Genomic DNA, 27,989 nt, shown 5'->3' on the forward strand with positions numbered 1-27,989 from the left:
TATCCAAGAGTATATGGGCTGCACAAACTACATGAAAGACCTAAAAGGGGGGAGGTGATCTTAAGTTGGGTTCTTTGGCGGCGGGGGGGGGGGGGGGGGGTTAGAGGTGGGGGGAAGTGGATATGGGAAGAATTGGGAGAGAGGAATGAATTAAACATGATCAAATTAGAATGCACAAAAATTTCAAAAAACTAATTAAAAATGGAAAAGAAATCTTCCAAGATAGATTGTAAAAACAAAATAAAATGTTATATGCATCTACATTTACTTTGATAATGCAGGCATGAAGGGGCTGGGCCCAATGGTGGCCTGTGCCTTTAGTCCTAGCACTTGGAAGTAGAACTCACTGAGTTCTAAGCCAGCCAGGGCTACAAACTGAGATCCTGTTTTAAAACAAAACCCAGACATCTTCTTCCCAGGTCGGAATATGAAGCCTTGGCTCTTGTCTAAATTAGTAGGGCACAAGTAACTGAGGCCTTGGCAGTCCTTCCAAGCTCCTGCCTCAAGCTTATCTGAAGGGAATTACCTTCCGAAGCCAGCCAGGACAGGAGCTGCTAGCCCCACAACTGTTTCCCACGGCCTCTGTGGGACTGATTAAACCTTCCATTCCACGGTCTGCTTCCATTGTTCCTCGGAAACCTCCACTTGGATCTGGAGTTTCAGACTCCTGCTGACTGTCTTCCTCTTCACCACCGCCGCCACCACCGCCACCAATGCCACCACCGCCACCACTGCCTGGGCTGGAGTTTTGAACCACTGGTAGATGGGCAGCACAGGAAAGAAAACTTTGTTAGGCCACAGAGAGATTTCCCATCTGACACCCATCAGTCATTCCCACAAAAGTTCCTACAATTGTATGTAGTGGAATGTTCAGTCAAATATTTGAGGCTAAACTGTTAGTTTTTACATAGCATTTAAATTTGTAAAAATTATTCTAAAAAGATTTACAAATTTTTTATGTGTATGGCTGGTTTTGGCTGCATGTATATCTGGGTACCATGCGCATGCATTGCCCTTGGAGACCAGAAGAGGGTGTCAGATCCTCTGCAACTACACTAGAGTTACAGATGGTTGTTGACAGCCATTTGAGTGCTGGGAACCAAACTCCAGATCTCTGTAAAGTCAATGGGTGCTCTTAAGTGCTGAACTGTCTTTCCAGTGCCATGCTATTTTAAAAGTTACTACACTGATTTATTATCTGTATGTATGTGGGAATGTGTTTGTCACACTGCACTTGTAGAGGTCAGAAGACAACCTATAGAGGTTAATTCTCTTTTTCTATCATGTAAGTCCCAGGACTGAAGTCAGGTTGTTATGATGGCAGTATAAGCCTTTCCTCCATGAGCCATCTTATAGGCCTACATTTTTATTCTACTCTATTCTACTCTTATCTATCTACTGTACTCTTTACCCAACCATCCATCTACCTACTCACCCACCCACCCACCCACCCACCCACCCATCCATCCATCCATCCATCCATCCATCCATCCATCCATCCATCCATCCATCCATCCATCTATATAATCTATCCACCCACCCACCTACCTACCTACCTATTTTGGTTTTTTTCGAGACAAGGTTTCTTTGTGTAGCCCTACCTGTCCTAGAACTTGCTCTGAAGATAAGGCTAGCCTCTTGAACTCACAGAACTCCACCTGCCTCTGCCTCCCATGTGTTGGAACTAAAGGTGTACTCCACCAATACCCAGCTTACAAATTTTAAGTTTTGAGACAAGATCCTTATGTCACCCAAGCTGACCTTGAACTTCTGATCTTACCACTGCCATACCTTCTTAGTGCTAGGATTATAAGCATGTTGACACCATGCCAGGTTTACATAAAGGTATGTGTTATAATTACCATAACTCTTGTCCATTTTCTAAATCTTAGTGCATCTCTGGCAGGTAAACACACTGAAGGGTCCTCCACTGGTTTTTGTCTTATGTAAAAAGTTGTTCAGCAGTGAGCCAAGCACCTTTTAAGTTTCCCCAAAATAAGAATATGGATTCTGAAATATCTGTACATACATGACTTCTCACAGGTGGAAAGCAGGAACAGTTTTAGTTTCAAGGCATGGACCCAAGTGACAGAGAACCATGAAGAAAATTATAGTTGGATAGCTAGCTATCAGAGGGTTTAGGCTGATTTTCCTAAGTTGAAAGTTAGTAACTGACTTTTCCTTCAGAGGGCCTATTTTGAAGGTAAATTTTGTTTGCTTTTTGGAGACATATGGCTCTGGTTGGCCTGGAACTTGCTATATACACCCATTTGACCTCAAACTCACAGAAATCCGCTTGCCTCTGCTTCCCAAGTGCTATAGATTTTTATAGACTAGACTTCCTGGAATACCATGGAAGTAAAGGCTGGTAAGGAATATAAATGTCCCATTACAATGTGGAGTAAGTCTCGTAACTGCTTCCACATGTGATGCAGGCAAAGAAGATAGTAACAATGCTAAAGCCTTAACACTCAGCAGAACAGAACCTTCCTTCTTAGCTACAATTCCTCAACCCCAAGAACAAACTGGTTCCTGGGGCCCCACTGCTTACCAGTTCCGATGGACAGGCCGCTGCTATTAGAACGGATGGTCTTGGAATTCAGTACTTTCTCTGGGGAAAATATGCAGTAGGTAAGCACTTTGTACAGGCACTGGGAGGAACAGTGAAGGGAGATGGGACAGGGAAGAAACCCAGTAACCTAGAACTTACTATTTAGAAGTAAGTCTCGTAAGTAAAGCACTTTGAGCTACTGTACTCAGTGACTGTACTGAGAATTTTCTATCTTTGTGTTCTCTAGCAGCACCATGGAAGCTTTACAAAGTAACAATATCTACATCCAAGCCCAGAGATCCTGATTAAACTGGTCAAGGGTAATGTAGGACTAAGATTTATAAAAGGCAAGCTTTTATCATGTACTTCAAAGTACTCCATATGCAAATAGCATTTGGAAATTTTCTTTTAAAGGAATTACTAAATGTTTCTCAAGAAAACACAAACGTAGACAACACCACGTTATTAAATGGAAATAACGCATTCTATGATGCAGACGTATGTTGGGGGAATAGTTCAAAACTGTTCCATCTTAAAAAGGTCCAAACTGATAGTAGTGAAACAGGCCTGCAATCCTTACAGTCAGGAGGTGGAGGCAGGTTAGGAACTCAAGGTTGTTCTTGGCTTCTAAGTACTGAGTTTGAGGCTAGACTTGAGTTACAAGCCCCTGAAACAAAACAGTCCAACAGAGAAGAAACAGTGGATGACTAACTTGGGAAATGACAATGTTCTGTTCCTGCCACTCTGCATGACGTCTTTATCCAGCACAAGACTTGAGGAAGCAGCCTCTGCTTCAGGGTACTTCCAACAATGTCACCACTAGTACCTTAGGTGTGAGCCAATCCTGTCTGAGCCACCCCACCTCCATACAGATGAAACCCCGTTTACCAACAATAAGAATGGTGTGCCAGCCACGGCAAGAAAGGTCTGGGACATGATGCAGAGATCCAAAAATAGGTCGAGGCCATGAGGTACAGATATCAGAGCCATGTGGTCTCTCTGTGGGAGTCATTGCCAGGCGGCCGTTACCACCATTACCCCAGGCAAAAATGTGATTATCTAGAAAAGAATTAAAGAGCAGATTAATGGAACACTACTTTCCCAATTCTATGGATATCCCATGATTACACCCTGGAACTAGAAAGAAGTCCTATGAAGTGAGGGAAAAGTTAATTATATCTATGTATAGGTAAAAACAGCTACTGCTCCTACATCTGCCATCCATCCATTCATTCAAATAAGTATGAGAATCTGCTTCATGGTACGTGTTTCTTAAGGTGTCTGAGGCAGCACACGAAGCAAAGCCCTTCTCCACTGCAGTCAGTGGGGAGAATGACAACACACAAATGGCCATCTCCTACTTCAGACAGGGCGAGTGCTATGAAGGAGAGGGATTGGTGTGACAATGAAGGCCACAAATAACAAGAGCAAGATGGCATTTCGTCCCTTCAGAGAAAGCAGTCAGAGTACTCTGATACTTGAACACTCATCTAGCTGAACTGAGGGGGCAAAGGTGCCCAGGTGCAGCTTTGCACAACAGGGAACAAGGAGGTCCCTAGAAGAAAAGTAAGGGAGAGGGGCAGGGGAGGAGAGGTCTGGTCACATGGGGCCATGCAGGCCTGACTGCTGTACCAAACCAAGAGAGGCTCTGGGCAGGAGGCATTAAGAGGACTCCAAGGCTATGATGAGAACCTATGCAAAAGAGCAAAGGTGGAAGCAGAACGCAGTTCAAGTTGTGAGACAGCAGGCTGGGTGCATGCTGAGAATCAAGGGGACTTGCTGATGAAGAATGGGGGTGCAGGATGGAGCTGGCCAAGGGAAGAAGTCTACCAAGACTCACAGTGCTTGACTTGCCAACACTAAAAATCTAACTCTTATTCAATCTAGGCTTTCTCTCCCTGTCTTCCTCCTCCTCTCTCATGAAAGGGCATGTGATGGATGATCATTTGAACAGCAGATAAACTGTAGTACCCAACTGTAGTACATGGGCTATATTGTCACTATAACTTTTGTTATCCAAGCTGAGCGGCTGTGGCTAAATGTCTGAAGGTCCGAGATTGTGGCACAGCTGCCAGGGACAGAGTGATTGAAAGGAATGAGCTCCTAGTGGAGAAGAGGACTGAGTCCAGGGAAGAGGTTGGATGTTTCTCTCACCTGCTTTTCCCCACACACCCAGCCAGTGCTGATCAGAATGTGGAGCAACACTGGTGCTGAACAAGACAGACAGAGTGCTCAATGATTCTGGAAATATTTTACCAAAAATGTTAAATGACAGTAAAGTTAGGTGAACTTAAAAATCTGGCCTTTAAAAAATTTACTATATTGGACATAAAAACATCTGCCTGTTACACAAAAACTTATTTTCCCAATCTAGAATTAAAACCTGTCTGGAAAGCTTGAGAAACATAGACACTCACCATCAGTGGCAGCGATGGTGAACTCATCGCCACAGGAGACCCTGATCACTTGCTTCCCACCAAGGGGTCCCCCCAACAGGTTGATTCCCAGGCGCTTCTTATAATTCCCAACACCCAGCTGCCCACACTTATTACAGCCAAAAGTCAGCAACCGGCCTCGTTCTGAGAGAAAAGCAAAAATAAAGAGCAATCACAAATGGGTCATGAAACACAGAAGGTATAGCAATGCAGACTCCATGCACTAGAATGTATAAATATGAAATTACCCACGTGACCTTAAGGATACCTAGGCAGTGTGATCAATCAGAACCTTAGTCTAGAATACAGATGTTAGAAATATGACTTCTTTTTTAAAGAGTATTTATGGCTGGGCATAGTGGTGTATATCTTTAATCCCAGCATTCAGGAGGCAGAAGCAGGCAGATAGATCTCTGTGAGTTCAAGGTTAGCCTGCTCGACAAAGAGAGTTTCAAGACAAATATTCAATCAAATATTTGAGACACATAGAAACCCAGGATCATAAAACAAAACAAAGATAATTTATTCATTGAATTTATGTGTATATGTCTCTCTGTGGGTATGCCACATGCTTGGGTGATCAGAAGAGGGCATCAGACTCCCTGAGGCTGGAGTGATAGTCAGTTACAAGCAGTCAAAAGTAGATGCTGGGAAAGCATTTGGGTCCTCTAGAAGATCAGCAAAGGCTATTATTATTAACCACTGAGCCATTTTTCCAGTCTAAAGTGTGGTGTACTTATTAAAGTGCACATTTATGTTGTATTTATAAAGATCTGTGCTTGAATGCCTGGTTTGTTAATGAGTTAATACTGAGTACTAGGGAGAAGTCGAAAGAAATATCAAGAAAGCTATGACTTTATAGCACAAAGCACCCGAACTCTGAAGGCATGCAACCCAGCTGAGCCAACTTACCATCAATAGCAGCAGTGTGAGTCTTGCCTGGGGCAATGGTACGGATTTTGTAAAAGGATAACTGTTTGGCCAAGGTAAAGGAGGTGGTGTAGGGAACTTCATGGTATGCCTGAGACAAGTAAAAAAGAGCAATAGAGTCATGAAGCAAACGGTGGTGGCGGGAACAGGCTAAGGATGGAAAAAGCCTTTTCAAACAAATTCTAAGAGAGCATGCCACATAGATTCCCATCTTTAACAGGACATAAGAAACAAGCTCAACACAGAGTCAGAGAATTTGTTGCCAGAGGCAGGGATTTCTGATTACAAAATCTGTGTTGCTTACACTCTGCCTGTCTAACAAGGGCAGGGCAAAATCTCTCCAACACAAAGAAATCAGTTACCATAATCTAATTTCACCTTCATTACACACATTCCTCTGAAGTGATATAAAAGTCCCTCTGTAAACAAAGCTTACCACAAATCTGCATCTTTACAAACTACAAGTGGTCATTTTGAAGATACCTTTCAAACTACCCACTCTCCAGCCTTTACCCCAGACTGCTCTCCTGAGAATGGATTTAGAAACTACATACAAATTAACTCATCGCGGGGCTAGAGAAATGGCTAGTGGTTAAGAACAGTGACTGTTCTTTGAAAGAATCAGAGTTCAATTCCCAGCACCTACAGGGTAACTTAGTCTGTAACTATAGTCCCATGGGATCCAGTACCTTCTTCTGGTGTGCAAGTGTACAAGCAGATAAAATATCCATATAAATAAATAAATAAATCATTAAAAAAGAACAAATTAACTTATTTTTTCATCAAGTTACAAAACTGTAAATTTACTTGACTTTTCTCTCTTTACCCTTTGCAGTCACCTGTGTTGAGCTGGACCTGTAAAACTTACTGCACGGCTTGACCCACAGCAGCACATGCGCACTGTGGGATTTTTGCCCTTGTTTTTTAAAGGAGTATTGCTACATATAGCAGGTTGGCCTCCAACTAAAGACTTTCCTGCCTCAGCGTCCTGAGTGCTAAAATTAAAGGCATGTACCATCACACTTAGCCTCTGTACCAAGACATTTATAAAACCACCACCCTGATCAAGACAGAGGCCATTCCCTTAGGTGAGTCACCTAATTTTTTATTAAGATTCATGTCCCCCAACAAAGAAAAAGAAATATAATAATAAAAACCCCACAAAGATCTGCACTTCTACTGCCATTATGCTCTTTTAGCCTGTCCCTGAACTTCACAGAACAGAACCACATGCTGTGAACTCTTCTGGCTAGGCTGAGGCTGGCTGAGGCTGGCTGAGGCTCAGTTGCTTTAGCTGAACATAATGTCTATGAGATCACTTTATTCTTAAGTTAAATTACATGGTGGTTAACTTACAATACCAAAGAAATCCCAACCCAGCATTCTGGCAATGTGGTTAAAATCTCAAGGGCCACTCACTTCATGGTTGATGATCCCAGACATGCACTGATTGAGCCCCAGTTTGTTGAACTCATTGAGTCCACAGGCCAGCACTTTGCCTGACTGAGTGAGCAGAAAGGTCCCATCACAGCCACACTGAACTGCAACAATGATTAAGGCCTTTGGAACATCCACCTGCAAGGAAAAAACTTATTGGTAAAAACCCCAAGTAATACTTAATATAATTCATATTAGAAATTACAACACATAATTCATATTAGAAATAACCCTCAAGTTCCTTCATCATGCTGCCCAATGGCTGGAGCTCACTCTTCCTAACACAGAGCTAAAGTTTTGTAACACATGGGGCTGCAGCTGAATGAACAGATGGTTTCTGTTAGTCAGTTTTAGGAATGGATCCTACTTCTTTGGAGAAGGCTTCTGTATTGGGGAGACTATGCAGACAAGCTGGGAAAGGGGCAACTCTGATCTCGAGGTGGCTTTATCCTCTGAGATGAAGGCTCCTTGACAGTTTTAGAAGAACAACAGCAGCCTGGAGGATCTCAATCTTTTAAAAGTGTAGAGGTAGCAGTGAGCACATTCGTATCCCTCTACAGCTTACAGGACAGGGTAGTAGGATGAAGGATGTCGGATGGGGCCATGGATATCTATAAAACCTGGAGCCTTAGTTTCTTTTCACAAGTAGAATGGTTGAATCTAAAGACAGTCTTTATATGTGCCATTTAATCTCAAAATAGAAATAAATTTGGCAACCACTGGTGGTACAGTGCTGTAGTTAGTGGTAGTTAACCTTCCAGGATCAGGTAAGCCTGGGCCCTGAGGTATGTAAGAGTGGTGTGACTGTGTTTGTCCTTCAGCTGACTCAGGTCTTGGGAGCCTCTTAAGGTGCCAGTTCTGGCAATCCTGACAGTAATCAGATATGATGTCTCCTATTGCACAACCTCTAAGCAAAAACAACTTCACATGTCGTTCAATTGTAATAATGGAAGGATGGGGTAAGAGATAATATATCACTTCCCACCATTCTTGCTTAGGGAGATTTAGCTGTCTGTGACACTTTCTGTTTTTTGTACTGATTTTAACTTCATCTCTCAGTAAGATGTGTCTCCAGTGTTTATAACAGCTGTATCTGTTTTCTCAAATTTCTGTTAGTCAGATGACAAGACCACATAGTGCTAAATCAGGAATCCTAGATTGTCAGTCTCCTAGACAAGAAAGAGTTCAGAAGTAAAACACTCTGCTATGAAAGGTTGGCGACAGAGGATGTCTTTTTAGAGTCTGTTTTAGACAGGCTGTAGGAAGAAGCTTCTTCTCAGTTACCCTCTGTGGTGTATAGTAATCCTCTTCTGAATCCAAACCCAGCCGTCCTGAAACACACACAAGAATGGCAGTCATTACACCAAGGGCGCTCCTCCCCAGGAGGATATTCTGTAACTCTTTCTGAATTTACATTCCCGAACAAAGGCTACTAGATGTGTTTAGTGCTCAAAGACTGATATCATGGTTAAGTACCTGGAAGAAGTGGGGAGAACAGGCTTCACCTACCATATTCCCCACAGCCCCAAGAGTAGACTTCCTTATTTTGTGTCAGAACTACCACATGATTATCCCCACAGGAGACCTGCTCCACTGGATTGCTCAGGAAGAAGTTCAGCTGCATGGGTTCTAACACTTCAGGACCAGAAACCTTGTCCACTCCCATGCAGCCATAATAATCTGATCCAAAGGCATAGAGCTGACCTTCATCTGCAAAAGGAAAGAGAACCATCACAGAAGGGAATTACTTAGGGAACCACATGTAATGAACAGTCTAAATAGTTGTAAGATTATTATGCTAAATGATCTTCAAATTTTCCTGGAGCCTTCCCCATTTTATAGACAGAAATACCACCAACAGAACCGGAGAGAGCCTGGCAGTAAAGAATGTGTGCTGCTATTGCAAAGGACCCTAGCTGGACATCCAGCCCCCATGCCAGGCAGCTCACAACTGTAAACAGTTTCAGGGAAATCTGAGCTCCTCTCCTGACCTCCATGATTAGCATAATACTCATGTGCACAAACCCACATTCAGATACAGACATATCCATAAAATTAAAAAAAAAATTCCAAGGAATTATAAAATAAGTAATGATAAAATCAAAACTAAGTAACTCTTGATCAGCTTTTGTGATATACAAAACCTAAAGAGCCAGTGAGATTATTTTCTTCCCAAAGTAGGACACACAGTAATCTCTCCTACCTCTCATCTTCTATAATCCACAGTCCTCCTTGTGCAGCACTCTTTCCACTCAGTAGCAAATTGGTAAGTCCCTGTTGTTTGTCTTAGTTCTGGGAACTGACCTCACGGCCTTACTCACTAGACAAGTGCTCTATCACTGAGTTGTTCTCCCCAAACCCAGGAATGCTGTTTTAATGAGTATATTTGCTTAATGTCTTTGGGGTTTTTTGGGGGTAGTTGTTGGCTATAAAATATCAACTGACATTGCATTATGTCCCACATTAAATGTACTAGAGACACTTTTTATTAGTGGCTTACCTGTCACACAAACAGTGAAATCATCACCACAGGACACCTGGTGGATAGCTTTTCCTTGCAACTTTTCCACATGCTTTGGCTGTCGGTAGGAAGCTTTGTCTCCGTGTCCTAGCTGACCATGAAGTTTAGTGCCCCCTTGCATGTTCTGTTAAAAAGGAGGTCTTGTGAAGTTTTAACTTTTCATGCTAAAAGCTAATCTTTCATATCTATCCTACTTCTGAAGAAAACCAGTAAAATAGCTGTAAATTTAAAGACAAAAGTGGGTAAGGGAATTAAACTTAAAAAAAAATTGAGACAAGATTTTACTATATACTGGTAGCTGTCCTGAAACTAACTCTCTGTGTAGACAGGCTGGGCAATCTGCCTGTCTCTGCCTTTTGTTTGTATGCTTCACTAGGAAAAAGCATTTTAATGGTTAATATAAACTCCCACCTACACGTAAGGAAGATTTTAAAGCACATCCAGATTCATATCCATCAGGCATCAGGTCAGATTCCAAAATTTGTCTTGTCTTACATGAAGTGAACTGTAAGTGACAGTGAGCAGCTCATTAAAGTATAATCTGGTGGCTGTCTGCTCTAATTTGGTTTCTGTTGCTGTGATAAATACCATGACTAAAAGCACCTTGGAGAGGTTACAGTTCCTCAAGTCCAGAACTGATGCAGAAACCACCACTGCTTACTGGTTGCTCCTTAGGGCTTGCTCAGCTTGCTTTCTTATAGCACCCAAGACAACCTGCCCAGGGACGGCACCAGCCAGTGAGCTACGCCCCCATCAACCAAGAAAATGCCCCACAATGTGCCAATCTGATGAAGGCAATTCCTTAACTGAGAGGTTCCCTTTGTTTAGTTAACTAGTCTGTGTCAAGTTGACAAAAACTAACCAGCATATTTTCTATTTTTTTTTTTAACCAAAACTTTTAAAAAAAAAAACGATTTATTTATTTATTGTATATAAGTACACTGTAGTTGTCTTCAGACACACCAGAAGAGGGCATCAGATCTCATTACAGGTGGTTGTGACCAACCATGTGGTTGCTGGGAATTGAACTCAGGATCTCTGGAAGAGCAGTCAGTGCTCTTAACCACTGAGCCATCTCTCCAGCCCTGTAACCAAAACTTTTAATCCTAAGGATTCTCACAAACATATTACAAATGACAGCATGAGAAAAAATCTTGCAAGTAACTGAGTTCAGCTCTACAATGTACTCTTAAACTGATGGGACAGTGGTATCTTATCTTACATTTCCAAATAAAGACATTACAACAGCTCTGTGTTCACATACAGCAACCAGGAAGGAACTGCCTTGAAAACCTTCTGAGTGTGGTTCCTACCCTTTCCCTGCTGGCTGTGTTCACAGCAGCTTTGAAAGACTGCTTCATCATTTCACCCACAGTGCCACACTGTGTTTCCACTACTACAGAAAGACAGCTTCATTCAATTTCTACCAGTTGCTTTATATCATTAGTACATCACACTTAAAACTGGGCAGGATCTAGATTTATTTCAGTCTATAAAAAACTAAAATTCAAAGAAAATTCAATCACACTTAAGGGAACATTGTAAAGTAACAATTCTTGATATCGCATGTCTCATATGATCCATTTGAGACCATAGAGAATTACATCGATGTGTGCCACTATTCCAAGAGATAAAACAAATTTGAACATCTAAAACATTTGAAAAATGTACCAAGCTTATGAAGTCTCAAACAAAACTTTAACTTCCTGTACATACTCCTGTCAAATGAAGTTATTTCCTGTACACTTTTGCAAACTGGTTTTCTATTTCCTTTCATTTGACCTAGATTGGCTACCGAGACCTAGAGAAGGATCAAGATGGCTTGTGATTTCTCTCACGAGACAGAGACTATTCTTTTTTTTTTTTTTTTGGTTCTCTCTTGAAGGTAAGTGTACTGAAGAGAGAGTGTTGGAGGGGGAGATGTTGCTGTTTAATAATAAAATGTTTATCTATCTTAAATCTAAGTCACTTTGGTGCAGTAGCTGACCTGCCTGGCCAGAAACTGCAGTCTCTGGGATTTATCACCTCATTTTAAAACAGCAGGGTATTAAGTAAAGGATTAAGTGTTAGAGCCTTTTCCCTCTTGTCTAGCTGCCTCTCAGCTTGTCAGGCTCAGGGTGGGGGTGGGGCTGAAGCAATAAACTTCTATTGAATCAGAAGAGTCTTGCTTGCATAAGGAAAAACACACGCAAATATGGATAAACTCACAAAAATTCATATATGGATTCATGCTTGCACATCCCATACATCTCCATTCAATCCAGTTGGGTCTGGCTACATACATACTTATCTCACAATTATATACATATATTACATACACACATCGATACTTGCATATGCATATGGAGCAAAAGACCAAGCACCAGTGCAGAAAGAACTCCTGGATGAAAAATGAGCTCCAATCTTTGGTGCATAAAGAAAGAAAAAGCTTCGACCCTTTTATTGCTAAATTTGGTCATGGTATTTATCACAGCAACAGAAACCAAATTAGAGCAGACAGCCACCAGATTATACTTTAATGAGCTGCTCACTGTCACTTACAGTTCACTTCATGTAAGACAAGACAAATTTTGGAATCTGACCTGATGCCTGATGGATATGAATCTGGATGTGCTTTAAAATCTTCCTTACGTGTAGGTGGGAGTTTATATTAACCATTAAAATGCTTTTTCCTAGTGAAGCATACAAACAAAAGGCAGAGACAGGCAGCCTGTAAGAAGAAAGCTTTGTCTTCTTTAGTGAGACTAAGCCCGCCTTGCTATTAAGAGAAGACCTGTTTTGTCCCATGACATGGAGAAGCCTGCCTGCTCCTTCTGCTCTCTCTACAGCTGCTTCTTTCTTCCTCTTTCCTCTGCATTCTGTATACTGCTCTTCTACTTTTTTTAATGTTGCCTTATAAGTTATTTCACTCTGCATTCTTCAAATTTTGTTCTCTCCTCCTGCGCTGATGTAACAATGCCCTTGCTCCCAATGCTATGCCTTCCAATATAATGTCTTTTGTACCTTTTCTAGGAGAACAGATCACATGGTTTAACTAAGCAACTAAGCATCCCCTTTCACAAAGATTCAGTAGACAGTCAAACATAAATTTAAATCATAAATTGAATAAGAAGTTTACAACAGAGAATATTTACATGTATATCCACTAAGAGTAATTATCTAGTTAAATATTAATTACCTGTCACTAGTTCAACAGGTTCATTAAAAGTTAAAAGCCATAATTTTTGTGACTAAGTTATCAGTTTATCGGTGAAGTTCTGTATAGATAAACCCAGTCAGTATTTTATCTTCTGTCCTTGCACCTATAGTAAATCCTAAGTGCCCCTTTGTAAGACCTTTGGTTGTTTTACAGTCTCTTGGAATGTGCTCTAAGTTTGTAGATGCCTGCTTGCTTTCTCAGAAGTATTGACACTTGAAGACTGGCAGAGTCCTCAATACAGTTTTTACATCAGAAAGGATTTAATGGCAATCCTATTATAAAAGAGCTATTTAATAATAACTAATATAAATTTAGAAATTCTATAGGATCATCATTAAGAACTAAGAAATTGTCTATTTGTCTATACAGCATCACTACAAGACAGTACATCTTCATTGTTCTGCAGAGATCTGCTCAAAAGGGTGGGCTAATTCTTAGTGATTGTTATATATATTTAATAATAACAGGTAAGGTATATTAATAGCAGGAATCTTTCCTAAAATGAAATCTTCCCAGCCTTGCCTATAGAAGCAAATCTGTCATTAACTTTACAGTTCACAATGGAACTTTCTCAGGAAGATAACCTGCTAGTTTTTAGCTTCTCCTTGATAGCTCCTGGCAGAAGTGCTATATGGTACTAAGAACAGTCCTCAGAGCTTTCTTAGTGACAGGAATTCTGTGCTCCCACTCAAATATAAGCCCTTTAATAAACAGTTGTAAGACATAACTTTCATTCCATTTCTGGTAGCTGCCCTCAGGCTAATCCTTTAAGGGACAAGGTTTTAGGAAATAACTGCAGGTCATCACTTAGCCAAATCGCTTTTTAAAAAAATTTCACAATTACTCATCATCTATTCTCATACAATAGAGGTAAAGTAGGGGATAAGACAAATATTTGCACCTATGCAAAAGCTGAAGCCACTGAAAATAGAAGAGCTTCCTCAGAGAGGAAGCAGGGGTAGAGTGAAGCTGGTAGCCTGAAATACACCTACAGAGGCACAGCAAACGAATAGGAAGCTGAGTGACAACAGAACTTAGAGGGAACAGTCAATTAATGATGCTAGGTGTTGCTGAGAGGTGGACCAGGAGGGCACCTGTCTGTTTCTCTTATCAGTTTATAGGTCATGTTCAAGACCCATGCTAACTGAGTGCGCAAGGATGGGAGCTGTACTGTAGATGAGTGAGGAGAGTTGCAGATGTGGAAAAGGCAGAAAACATGTTGGTGGTGCACACCTATAACCCCAGCACTTGGGAGGCTGCAAATTTGAGATAAGACCCCAAAAAGAATCAACAATAAACCACAGCAACACAATGAATGCCAGGGCAAAATTCAGAGGGCAACAACAGGAAAGTCTTAACACTATATTCATAGATGAGGGGCTTGGAGTTTCCTGACAGAAATCATCTACTTGTCCATGACAGCCAGCCCAGTCTTCTAAACCCAGACCCAAGGCTCTTACATTTTCTTTTCCTCTCTCACTCTTTCATCCAAAACCATTCACAGGTGACTACTATGTCTGGGAATGGAGCTGCATGAGTGACCTACACGCCCATATCTGCTTTCACAGGATCATGTTCTATCACCTCATTCCTACAGCACAGGACAGCTAACAGAATGCCTACACAGCTGGGGTCCAGAAGCAACAGGGCTTATAGCCCACTCTACTTACCACCCAGGTATATAGTTCCTTCTCCACGGTCACCACGGCAAAGTGGGTGTTTCCCGCACACACCTGTCGAGCACTACAGCCACTCTTGATGACGTCCAATTTCTGAGGTGTGGATTTTCCACCACCCCAAACATAGACCTCACTGGTTCGTGATGTCACCACAGCAATAGGTGCTTCGGTCACAGTGCTTGACCTGCCAGCAATCCCCAAAAGCACATTTAACATATAGATGGTTTCAAGGAAGACTCAGAATATAGCTCAGTGCTTGCCTAGTATATAAGAAGCCTTGGCCTTGATCCCTGAGGCCACATAACAAAAGCAGTATGGGCTAAGTAAATCCCTTCTTTTGAAAAAAATGTTTATTTCCTTAGAAAAACTGCCAGTTTGGGCATGAGAAAGTACGTTCTTTCAATCCTCTCTTAAAACAGGCTTTCCCAATCCCACCTAAGATAGTTCATCACAACTCAGCCAGACCAGATTCCAGCCAGTCCCTAACAGCTCCACTTTTCAACAACCATGGTAATAACATCCACTTTATTGTTAGAGGAAATGATGGCTTTCTTCTTTTCTTCAGAAAAGACTACCTGGAGGCTAGAGAGAACTGGTTGCTTTTCCAGAGGACCTGAGTTTGAGTCTCAGCACCTAGTGGCAGCTCAAACTCCAGTTCCAGGGAATCTGATGCCTTCTTCTGGCCTCTGTAAAGACCAGACCCGCACATACACAGACACATGTGCAGGTGAAACAGCCATATACATTTAAAAAACATAACAAAACAACAAAAATACTCAGTAGGGGCTGAAGAGATGGCTCAGCAATTAAGAGTGTGTACTGCTCTTTCAGTAGGCACCTCCCAGCAACCCTACTAGGTGGCTTACAAGTGCCTGCCAAGTCCAGCTCTAAGGGATCCAATGCCCTGTTCAGGTCTTTGAAGGCACCTGCATGCATACAATGTGCAAACAAATCTTAAAAAATAATAAAGTAATGACTATCTGACATTTAAGCTGATGTTGGCCCCTAAATTGACACCACAGACTGTACTATCAGATAATGCATATGCATAGACTCAAGTAGGCCTCCCATATCAGAAACTGAAGATGCATACATAATATTTTCACAGAGCCTCTTGAGCATTACCTTGGCCTCTTTGTAGGTGCATTAAGCAGAGTAACTTTTTCTTCCATCTCTCTACCAAAAGAAAAATAGAGTTACATGAGTAAAATACCAGGTACATTGCAGCCATGCCCCTTTAATACACTTCATAAACTAAATCCTACAAACATAAGCATGCATCTTACAACATGACAATTATTTAGGAAATCAACCCAAAAAACTGAGTTACACAGGCCTGACATTGTATGACTTGTTAAACACAAAGGGCAGCAGATCTTTGCTTTGTATTATGAGAAATGGTCTGGACTGGAAGAGGGAGCCTTGAGAGTCTCTAACTCACATGACAGACATTTCCATCTGGTCTGCCCACTGACTAACAAACTCAGCACCTCCAATCCTGGGCTTGCTATCTTTCTGCCAAGCCAGCTTTTCTTTCTGATTTCCCTATTTTTATAACTGATAATACTCCTTCATTCTCTCCCAATCAACTTCAGTTATCTGATTTTCTTCTCTCTATTCTTCACTGTGCCATTTTTATAAATTCTGTAGACAATTTCTTTAAAAAAAACTTTCCCCTCCCTCTGTGTGTGTCTGTGTATGTGTCTCAGACTAGCTTTGAACTTCTGATCTCCTGCCTTTGCCTTCTAGGTGCAGGATCATAGTGTACACCATTATACTCACTCACTGTACTTGCTCTTCCTGCCCAATCTTACTACCTTAGTTCTGCACAGCTTCGATTCCCACATGACTCATCAACACACTAGTGTCTTCTGGCCACCCTTGCTTATGAGCATCCCAATCAGTCCTGTGTAAACCCGATGGGCAGCCCTCTCATCACATAAACTGTCCTCTATGAACAACTAATCCTTGTGTACTCTATCTTAAGATACATTTTAGTGTGTGTGTGTGTGCATATATGCATATGAGTACAGGTGCTAGCAGAGACCAGAGGAGTCAGACTCCCCAGAGCTAGGTAACTGCAATCCTGAAAGAGCAGGGAGTGGTTATCTCTCTAGCCCATGTATTCTCTTTTGAATTAAGCTTGGCATTCAGGCATCCTGATCCTTCTTTCTTTCCTTTATCATCCGTATTCTAACCAGGCTCATTGCTCTGAATAAGTGTGAATTACTACACTATCTCACAGGCATCAGTACTTTTTAAAAGCTCTTAAGGCAGCTTGGCCAGGTCTAGAACCACTAATGGTAGGCAAATAAAATGCTGTGTTTCAGGAGTATTTTACACAACTTTCTGTATCTATGCTTCTCTTTCCATTATTCTTCTCTGCCTAGAGCATGACATCTTATATTTTACAATTAAAGTATAAATTATAAAATAAAAAAAATTCAATTAAAAATTAATTGAAAATTTTCAGTTAGAGATTAATATTGTTGAGAAATAAGCTAGATAAAGATTAAATACGCTTAATGAGTCCCAAATGAGAATAGTGCCGGAATATGCACAGAACAAAAATAGAAGCTCTCAGGCATTATCTAGGTATAGCACATAATTCTAGATATTAAAACACTGATATGGGCTGGAGAGATGGCTCAGTGGTTAGGAACACTGACTGCTCTTCCAGAGTCCTGAGTTCAATTCCCAGCAACCACATGGTGGCTCACAACCATGTGTAATGGGATCTGATGCCCTCTTCTGGTGTGTCTAAAGACAGTGACGGTGTACTTATATATAATAAATAAATAAATCGTAAAAAAAAACCCCAAAAAAAACCCAAAAACCCACTGGTTATAAGACAGCAAGCTCAGGGTACCCTGGGGAAGAGGGGTGGAGAGAAGGTAAGGGCTGGATGACGGAGAAGAGAGCTGTGAGATGCTGTCTTCTGGACATGACATGGCTGCTGCTCTCATAACTGCCTAAGGTTACAGTTACCTGTACAAGAGCAAGTCAGCAGGATCAGTTAACATCCCACTACAGTACTGATTAACAGCCAACGGCTTACAAAAAGCCAACATGATGGTGGAAGGGGAAGTGCTGGAGGCTTCTGGGGATGTGAAAGGGAGAAGTGTGGGATGAATATGATCAAGACATATTGTATGCATATATGAAATTATCCAGGAATACATAAGAGATATTCTAGAAATATAATAAAATAAAGGGACTGGAGAGATGGCTCAGTGGTTAAGAGCACTTAGTGCTCTTCCATGAGCCCGGGCTTCAGTATCTGTGTCCATAGGGCAGCTCACAACCACTGGTGACTCCAGTCAAAGGGCAGTTGTTGCCCTCTTCTGGTTTCTTTGGGCACCAGGTATGTATGTGGTACATACATACATATAAGCAAAACATATATATAAAATAAAATTTTAAAAATTAATCTTAAGAAAATAAACAAAACAACTAGAAACCAGAAAAATTAGTTATAGAACTAAAGTTTCAATGTATCCCAAACTATAGAATGATTAGAAGAAAATATAGGAAAAAGGTTTCGGGAGAACTAGGCACATCAGAACAAAGAACAGGCACTAAGAGCAAAGTAAAAACATAGAGGCATCACAGTGCAAAGCTCCTGTGCAGCTTGGGGAACAGCACCATGAAGCAGCAGCTGCAGAGCAGGAAAGAATGTGGACAAAGTCCATCTGCCGAAGAGCCAATTTCCTGAATACAGGAAGAACCTCAACTCCTCAATTAAAAGAAAATAAACCTAACTTCATTTTAAAATGGTGATCTGAACAAACTCTGCTCAAAGATTTAGGAAAAAAAAAAAAAAGGCAAGTATATAACAAATGCTCAACATCACCATCACTGGGGAAAGCACATCAAAGCCAGGGAGATTTTCATGCCACAATTACAAGGCTATCACTAAAAAGGCTAAAAAGGAACACTTACTGGCAAGGATGGAGACACAGACACATACTGTTGGTAGTGATATAAAATAGTATGTCATGGAAAATGATATGGAGGTTCCCCCAAAAAGCTAAAAATAGGCTGATATATACCTATAATCTTGGTGCTTGAGAAGCTGAGGCAGGAGGATGGCAAGTTTGATGTCAGTAGGGGTTACAGAGCAAGATCTTGTCTCAAACGAAACAAAACAACCCACCCCAAGTCCCAAAATGCAAGTCTAAGGATATGATTGCCTCAACCATAGAATTAAAATCTGCACTGATGTGGAGGAACAGAGAGCCCTTGGGTCCTATCAGGACAAACCCAGAATAAATAGTTAAAGAGGTAGAAGCAAGGAGATACCCTTAAGCAATGAGAGCAGAATGTTGGGGAGGAAACAGTGACCTTCCTTTCATACACTCAACCATCTCTAGATGAGGTGATTTCTTTGTGGATTACCTCCTCCGTTTCCTGAGAAGGGGAAGATCCAGAAGTTCATCTGCAGTAGGTCTCTGCTCAGGATCCTACACAGTAAAAAAAAAAAAGTTTTCTTTTAGAGTGAATGGGCAATATGAGAACCAATTTAAAAATAAAGTCTTTTTTTAAAATATACTCTCTATAATATAGTTGCTGAAAAAGACCAGCAACATGACATCACCAGTTGAATGGCAATGAGGTCAGAAAACTCTGCATGACCCCAGTCCTAGATGAAGAGATACAAGTAGTCAATGGCTGCTGAATAAAAAAGAACCAGTTTCCTCCATGAATGAGCTCCTGTACGTGTGCAAACCTAAGCACACATACATACAGGAAAAGACTGTTGGGTCCTCCAGAATAGGAGTAACACATAGCTGTGAGCCAACATGTGGGTCCTCTGGAAAATTACCTGGTGCTCTTAACCGCTGAGCTATCCCTCAAGCCCCAACACTGTCTTTATATAATGAGAATTAATGCAGTCTTTTAGAAGCTGGACTCTGTAGGTTTTATATATATATGTGTGTGTACATATGTATGTATGAGTATATTTGCATGTGTATATAGATGTAACAATAATAATTAAAGGAGAAATCAAGAATTGGGGATGTGGGAAGAGTTTGAGGGAGAAAAATAGAGGCAGGAGTAGTTGGTACCCATGTATAAAATTCTTAAAAAAGAAAAAGCTTCAATAAAAATATTAATTTCTTGCCAGTGTGGTAGAACACTTTTAATCTCAGCACTCATGAGGCAGAGGCAGGTGAGTCTTTGTGATTCAAGGTCAGTCTGATTCATACAGCAAGTTCCTAGCCAGTCAAGAGTACACAATGAGATTCTGTTTCACAAAAACGGTTTTTTCTTATGTTACATTTCATATTTAATGTTCACTGAGTCTCTTGCTATTACAAATACTGTACATGAATGAGAGTTTGTACAGTATGCCCTCCACATCAGTTTAGTTAAGGCAGCAAAGCCTAACACATAGGTGCCTAGTCACCTGGGGCACTCATAGAGATTTCTGGGTTTTAGATGGAGATTCTGCAGTCTAGACTAGGGCCCAGGAATCATCTTTTCTTTTATAAGGTCCCTAACTGGTGAATTTAAGGCTTTGTGCCCATACCATCAGGAACACTATAACTGAATACAGTTAAGGAACTGGTTGTTCTTCTAGAGATTCAGCTCCCAGCAGCCACATGGCAGCTCACAACTGTTTATAACTCCTGTTCCAGGGGATCCAACACCCTCACGGACACATACATGTAGTCAAATCATCAATGTACATAAAATAAAAATAATTTAAAAAAGAAACTTGGGTTGGAGAGATAGTTAAGTGGTTAAGAGCACTGACTGTTCTTCCAGAGGTCCTGAGTTCAAATCCCAGCAACCGCAATGAGATCTGATGCCCTCTTTTGGTGTGTTTAAAAACAGCTATAGTGTACTTACATACAATAAATAAATAAATCCTTTTAAAAAAGAAGCTTTGATAGAACTATATATATTTTTTATGTTAAGAGTTTATTATAGCTGACTATCATTTTATAAAACCAGTTGTCCTCCTACAAGGTGTAATGGTATACACCTATAGTCTCAGCACTCAGGAAGCTGAGACCAGAGAATCACAGTAAGTTCAAGGCCAAGCCTGAGTTGTATAGTGACAAACTTTTTTTTTTTTTTTTAAGACAAAAACCCAGAATTTGACCATAAAAAAAAAAAAAGGAATACAATTTAGATGTTAAAAACCATCTTATAATTATGTATTTTCACACTGGAAAAAAAAAAATAAGGGTTTTAGAGATGGCTCAGTAGTTAAGAGCACTGGCTGTTCTTCCAGAGGACCTGGATTCAATTCCCAGCAACCACATGGCGGTTCACAACCATCTTTAACTTCAGTTCCAGGGGATCTGACACCCTCACACAAGGATACATTCAGGCAAAACATCAATGCACATAATAAATAAATAAATTTAAAAATAGAATAAGAGTTTGTTTGCTAAAGCACACAGGTATTACGAATTACCAATGTTTATCCTGAGACAAGCTGGAGGAGGTAGATGTGGTTTCATGTGCTTTATATCCATGTCATACCCCAAGCGCTGAGGCTATATGAAACAGATGAATATATCAGGCCTACCTGGTCGAGGCATGCGTGTACCAACTGGATTAGTTCCAAAGAATACTGACTAGAGTCAACTTCCATGGCCCGAATTCCCTGCACAATCTTCACACATAGGTTGAGTGGGTTCTAGAAGAAAAGGATGACTACATTGTTACTGGTTATATGAAGATAGTATTATTGGGCTTGAGGGGTTGCTCAGTAGTTAAAGAGCACAGGGTACTTTTCTAGAGGACCCAGGTTCAATTCCCAGCACCCAAATGGTGGTTCACAACTGTGTTACTCCTGTTCCAAAGGATCTAACACTGTCTCTGACCTCTGCAGACATCAGGCACTCATGTGGCACACAGTCATACATGCAGGCAAAATACCTTTATGAATAAAATAGTGAACAATTAAAAAAACAAAAGAGCATTATCCCTACCAAGCAGGGACCCATAGGTGTCTGTGACTATTCAGAGTAGCAACAGTTCTGTATAAGCTGATTTCATCTTAGGACTATTAGTATGTGACAGGAAGATGGATAGATGCTACTATTAGATGGAACGAAGGGAATCCTAAGACAGAGATCAAAACTAGGACTGTGTAGCCAACAGTGTGTTCCTTGGAATACATGATAATCTCATTTTTCAGCTGAATCTCAAGAAAAAGAAAAACATAGCCAGGTATAAAAGCATAGGGAAGCAGAGGTAAAATGGTCAGGAGTTCAAGTTCATCCCTGGGTAAATAGTGAATAGGCCAGCATGCTCTACATGAGTCCCTGCCCACCTCTCACAAAAAGAAGCATGTTTAAGCATGCTTGGTTTCCTGCAATTCCCTTGCTAACTAATTTGCCTCCAGCAAAAAATTCACAAAGTATCTTAAAATGAAATAGTAGTAACAGCAGTGTAACAAAACTACCACCATCTTATTGAAGAACTACTGCAAACTAAACAGGCATATTACATGTATCTTTTTATCTTTATAAATATAGTGTAAGAAAGTTATTAACATCATTAATTTGTACACAAGAAAAATGGGGTTCAGAAATATAAAACAACTTGCTCAAAATCATAGGTAGTAAAATAAAATAAAACAAACAAACAAACAAACAAAAACAAACAAAAAACAAGGCATCAGCTGGGTGGTGGTGGCAAAAGCCTTTAATCCCAGCACTGGAGAGGCAGAGACACATTTGAGTTCGAGGCCAGCCTGTTCTATAAAGTGAGTTCCAGGACAGACAGGGTTACATAGATAAACCCTGGCTCAAAAACCAAAACCAAACTAAACCAAAACAACAACAAAACACCTCCCCAAAGCCCCAAACCCAAAGCATTGCAGCATCTGAAGCCTGTCTACTCCACAGGTTGTTTCTCTTACTCCACTATTCAGGAGAATTAGCGGTATACCAATTAGGAAAAGAAACGGGGCTCCTAACAGACTGGTGAGTCTGCATTACCCTACATCTCCTTTTCCCATATGCAGCATCAGAAAATGTCCACAGGGAGCCAGGCATCATTCTCAGGTGACAGTGACAAAACAGGATCACAGCAATGATATGTCTACATGCACCTGGCTGTGTGGCTCTTGGAATACAGCCAACAGCAGCATCTAGAAGCTGGTCAGAAACAGAACATGGCCTGTTCCAAACAGAATCTGCATTTTAACAAGATACCCAAATGATTCTGAATGCAAATTCAAGTTTGAGAAACAATTTGTTTTTTTACATTAGGCTTTAAAGAAGAGGAAAAAAAAGTTTTAAAAATATTTGCTGTCCATAAAAACAAAGATAATCTTTACTTAGGAAGTGTGTGATATTTCAAAATATTTTGATAGGTGTTATTCATAATATGCCTCTGCTTAGAAACAAATCAAAACGGATGTAGCTAAAGTATAAGAAAGGAAACAGTGTTTCTAGACTGTAGCATCACACAGATGACTCTAATCAGTGGTTCTCAACCTTCCTAATGCTGTGACCCTTTAACACAGCTCCTCATGTGTGGTGACCCCAACCATAAAGTTACTTAGTTGTTACTTCAAAACTATAATTTTACAGCTGTTATGAATTGTAATATAAATATCTGATATGCAGGATTTCTGATATTTGACCCCTGTGAAAGGGTCATTAGACCCCTAAGAGTCTCAACCCACAGGTTGAGAACCACTGCTCTAGAGACTTTAAAATTATAGTCAACAAATTCAAGAACAGTGCTCTAACTGCTTGCTTATGTTCATTTCAACAGAGGAATTCAAGCTGCAGATAAATCTATGGCATTTTAATAACATTCTCTAACCCAGGGTCTAAAGGCCATTCATTCATTCATTCATTCATTTTTACTAAAGGTGATTTCTGTTCAGGAAATCAGAATTTCAGGAATAACTGAAGCTGATTCACTTCAACACCTACCACATGAACAGCAAAGGCATTATGGGGACAATACACAACTTACCGTAGCATCAAATGTTCTTTTCAGAGTAAGCAGTTCAAAAATGACACAACCAACTGCCCAGACATCAGACTTGAAGCTGTACTTTACCCCTTGGCAGAGCTCTGGAGACATGTAATATGGAGTGCCCACAAGCTGAACAACAGAAGCAACAAAAATACAGAATTAATTCTTTTCTTGGGTAACCATATAACCATTTCAACAGGTGAATTAAAGAGTTAGAGGAATCAGGGCTAACAATCACAAAACACCATTAGCAGGTTGCAAAAGCATTTTGTGAGATGATGCCAACTCGAGGACTCACGTAGAGCTGAGGAGGGTAGAGGGCCAGCCCTGCACAACAGGAGAGACAGTTGTCTTAGCCAATCTCCCGGGCCTCACTAAAGGGCAATTTTTGGGAAAGCACTAAGGATAACTCAGAAGATTAAACCTCAGTGGTTCAGGCCCCACACAGACTTTACACAGGTAAGAGACTGTGATGGCAATCTTGCTTGACAACTTGACCGCATTTGGAATCATCTCAAACCTAAGCAGGGCATACCTGTGAGGAATTTTTCTTGATTGGATAATTTGACCTGGAAACACCCACCCTACATCCAGATCATTTGAGATCCGAAAACCCATCCAAAGTCCGAGTCATACTGTCTAGTGTCAGCACACAATAAAAAAAAGCTTTTACTTTTTGCCTGTTTGCCCTCCTCTTGCTGGCAAGTTCATCTATCTTACTCTGAAGGCATCCCTTCATTGGTATTAGAATATACCTTTTCAGGACTCCAACACAGACAACCAGCCTTTAGGCCTTTATTTAAGGAGATAGCCACCATTGGGCTAACTGGACCACAGCCTGCACTCTAACTAACAAGTCTCCTTTTAATATAGACTCACCCTATTAGTTCTGATCCTATAGAGAACGTTGGCTAATACAGAGACACACTTAAAAGTTTAGCAGTTTGGGGGTGAGGATGACTCAATGCTTAAGTCTTTTATCAGAGGACTGGAGTTTGGAAACCAGCACCTACATTAGGCAGCTCACAAATGCCTGCAAATTCAAAGAATCCAATGCCCGCTTCTGGCCTACACAGGTGTGTGAGTGCAATTAATAAAATATTCCCAATGGCCCAAATTGATATTTGTGAAATCAGTATCAATGGTTTAAGAATGGGCCGGGAGAAATGGCTCAGTGGTTAACGGAGGACCTGGGCTCATTGCCTAGCACTCATATGACAAAAATGACAAATGTTTTAGCTCCCGTCCCTATGGATCTGACACCTTCTGGCAAAATACACATATGAACAACAAAATCTAAAACAACAAAAATGGCCTCAGAGCTAGGCACAGTGGTAATGCCAGTAAAGCCAGCACTTGGGAGAGGGAAGCGAGGTCAATGGCTAGATCAAGCTCTTGGCTACGTAGAGGGTTTGAGGTCCTTTTTCAAAAAAAATCTACAAGAATAGTCTTTGGAAGTTGGACATAGCGGGACACATCTGTAGTCTTACCATGAACTACAGGTCTAGGTAAAGGTTTACCTAGGCTACATAGATGTCACTACCTCAAAAGAGAACACAAAGGTAGGAAAATAAGAATGTTGTGTATATTAACTACACCACTTCCAAGAACACAGGTATCTTTAATTAGCAAAGCACAAATGTCAAAGACTTAAATGGTATTTATACATTTTTGTATCATTTCTTTATTACATTTAACTAGCTAAAATTTAACAGTCAAATCTTGGTTTTATCAGAACAACCCTAAGGAAAGAATTGCTTCTTTAGAAGTTCAGTTGGCCATTACCATACAAACAACTGAGCTCCTGAAACAGACACTCTCAAGTCTGGATGGCTACACTGTTTGCAGGTATGTCTCAGTATCAGAAAATATTAGGACAAAGTTAACTGTATTAATTTACATTTCCATGTTCTTTTGAGGGCAGACACTGTAAAAGCAGAAATGTAATGCTTAGGTTTTAATGCTAAAGGATAAGATCACTGTCCTAAAGGAAATCTTAGGTCTTTTTTTAATTAATGATCTTTTAAAAATCAGGTAGGATGGTTCAGCTGCTAATGGCACTTGCTGTCAAGTCCAACAACTTGAGTTTGATCCCTGGGATCCACATGACAGAACGTGTCGTGACTCCCACAAGTCTTCCTATAACCTCCGTATGTATCATGTGTACTCACACAAAATAAACAAAGGAACATATTAGGGGCTGTAGAGATGGCCCTGTGATTAAGAGTATTTATAGCTCTTGCATAGGACCCATATGTTGTTCCCAGCAACCATATTATTTGGCTCACAACTGCCTACAACCCCAATACCCTCTCTGGTTTCTGTAGGCATCTGTACTCATGTGCATATACACATAATCAGGCACATTATGAACATATATTTTTTAAAACTTCAATTAAAGATAAAGACTATACTTACTGTTTCAGCCATAGAGTACTCAGAATTAAGTTTCTTTGCTAGGCCATAGTCTCCAAGCTTTATCAGATTTGCCTTGGTCAGAAAAATATTTAATGTCTTTATATCTCTGAAAAAGAAGATATACTATATTAAGACCCTGTAACAATGAACTAACCTCTCCACCTACCTATTCCTGGGATCTGAACAGAAGAAAAATGAGTTCTAGCACCTTCTGGTTCCTGTCATGAGGTTGTAAATGCCCCGCACAGTGCTCACCACTGGTTTAATGCTAGAGAAGGGGCTTAGGAAGAAAGGGCAGAGAACTAGCTTCCCTTTCTAGGGCTAAGGAGTGATCAGTGATGTCACTGGGGGAGGAGTCAGAAGACAGGACAGTGCTCCAGAGAACCATATTCCTAGGAGATTCACTGCTCTTCAGCTACCAGTTAGGTCCTGAATTATATACCTTAACACATAGTTGATGTCAAAGTTTCAAATAGTCTGTTAAAGTGCAAGAGACTGTATGGCTCAGAAACAACGTATGAGGCTGTTTCAGTTCTCTAAATAAAGCTGCTGGCCCCTTTTCTAAAGATGAACTGATCATCCGTAACACAATCCCTGTCTGCCTCACACTGTGGCTTCTTTTCTTACAAAATGTGAGGAAACCAGAACAGTATATTTCTTTACTTTTAAAAAGTAACAACCACGCAGTGTAGGCAGATATTCAGTAGCTTTAAAGAAATACAGTCTAATTAAATGGACAAACGACTAAAAGAAACTCTGGTATAATTATAATCAGTCTCCAGCAATGGACACTTGCTTAGGAAGAGTGTAAAGTAGAATGGTTTTCTTTTATTACAAGAGATGAATGATAACCTTTCTCCCCAAATCTTTTAAAATAAAGACTTGGAAAAATCATATAAAAGTAGTAGGTTTGTATTTAAATAAAAATAAATTTGCCTACTAACAACAACTGCCAACCACTTTTCTTCAGAGAAAACATTTACTGTGAATTCCTTTATAGCACTTTCTGGGCTTCACTGATAATCAATGAACTCAGATCTATGGTACCTCTAAAAGAAACAATTACGTACTTAGTTATCTCGTTACCAGGAGACTCTTCCTAGATCACAAACCTGAGTGAACCTCAGAGATCAAAGATACCATTCTTCTTCACTCCCTCCTTCCGTCTAATTGTCAACGAGGAAACCTTGCCATGAACATGCTAACGGGAGATCCAGAGGGTAGAATTGGACTGGGAGAGAAGAGTCCCATCCCTAAGTTTCTTTTCAGACATTACCTATGGAGGATTCCAGCTTTATGGATACAGCTCACTGCTGAAACAATCTGAAAAAGGTACCACACCACCATCTGCAGATTCAAAATGTTATATTTGGATTAGCAACAAAAACCTCATTTAAATACATACACACACACACCAAAAAAGCTGCAACCAGAGGTTACAACTCAGCATAACTTGATAGCCCTTGCTTGAAGGTTGAATATGCAAAGAAAAGTAGTAAGGGTAAAAAGAAAACACAGGTCATCTTAAATAGTTCCAAGACTATTACATACAGTATGGTAAAGCAGACTTGTGGAAAGAACCCCAGAAAGAATGCAAAGGTACAGAAAACTGGGCATACCAGTATGCAGTAATAGAACCAGGAAAGAAAGCCCATAGTGAATCATGGTGTGGAGGTAAAACGGTTAGGAAGCAGCTATAGACAGCTTCCTTGTTAGAGGTTTCCTTTCTCATGAATATCACTCAGAGCCTGGAAGGAGTCTGAACAAAAGGAAAAAAACACTCTTCATTGTTGGAAGAGTCAAGACAGAACCAGAATGCAGAATTAAACATAATTCTAGCTTCCTGCCACACATATAAATT

At 40.5% G+C, this 27,989-nt stretch overlaps 1 protein-coding gene across 1 annotated transcript in view; it reads right to left on the reverse strand.

Annotated features, from left to right (window-relative positions):
• The window catches only part of NEK9 (NIMA related kinase 9), a 41,799-nt gene that overhangs the window by 7,974 nt on the left and 5,836 nt on the right, over window positions 1–27,989 (reverse strand). The window contains exons 4-19 of the mRNA XM_080909590.1: window positions 27,405–27,475; window positions 26,129–26,234; window positions 23,708–23,839; window positions 21,297–21,407; window positions 19,151–19,215; window positions 15,878–15,928; window positions 14,744–14,936; window positions 9,854–9,998; window positions 8,863–9,063; window positions 8,638–8,684; window positions 7,336–7,491; window positions 5,899–6,007; window positions 4,969–5,130; window positions 3,440–3,610; window positions 2,552–2,611; window positions 527–756 (exon numbers count right to left, since the gene is read on the reverse strand). Coding sequence (XP_080765716.1) covers window positions 527–756; window positions 2,552–2,611; window positions 3,440–3,610; window positions 4,969–5,130; window positions 5,899–6,007; window positions 7,336–7,491; window positions 8,638–8,684; window positions 8,863–9,063; window positions 9,854–9,998; window positions 14,744–14,936; window positions 15,878–15,928; window positions 19,151–19,215; window positions 21,297–21,407; window positions 23,708–23,839; window positions 26,129–26,234; window positions 27,405–27,475 — 2,010 coding nt within the window. The remainder of the gene's footprint in view (window positions 1–526; window positions 757–2,551; window positions 2,612–3,439; window positions 3,611–4,968; window positions 5,131–5,898; window positions 6,008–7,335; window positions 7,492–8,637; window positions 8,685–8,862; window positions 9,064–9,853; window positions 9,999–14,743; window positions 14,937–15,877; window positions 15,929–19,150; window positions 19,216–21,296; window positions 21,408–23,707; window positions 23,840–26,128; window positions 26,235–27,404; window positions 27,476–27,989) is intronic.

The sequence above is a fragment of the Micromys minutus genome (assembly GCF_963924665.1).
Source record: "Micromys minutus genome assembly, chromosome: 1".
Lineage (NCBI taxonomy): Eukaryota > Metazoa > Chordata > Mammalia > Rodentia > Muridae > Micromys > Micromys minutus.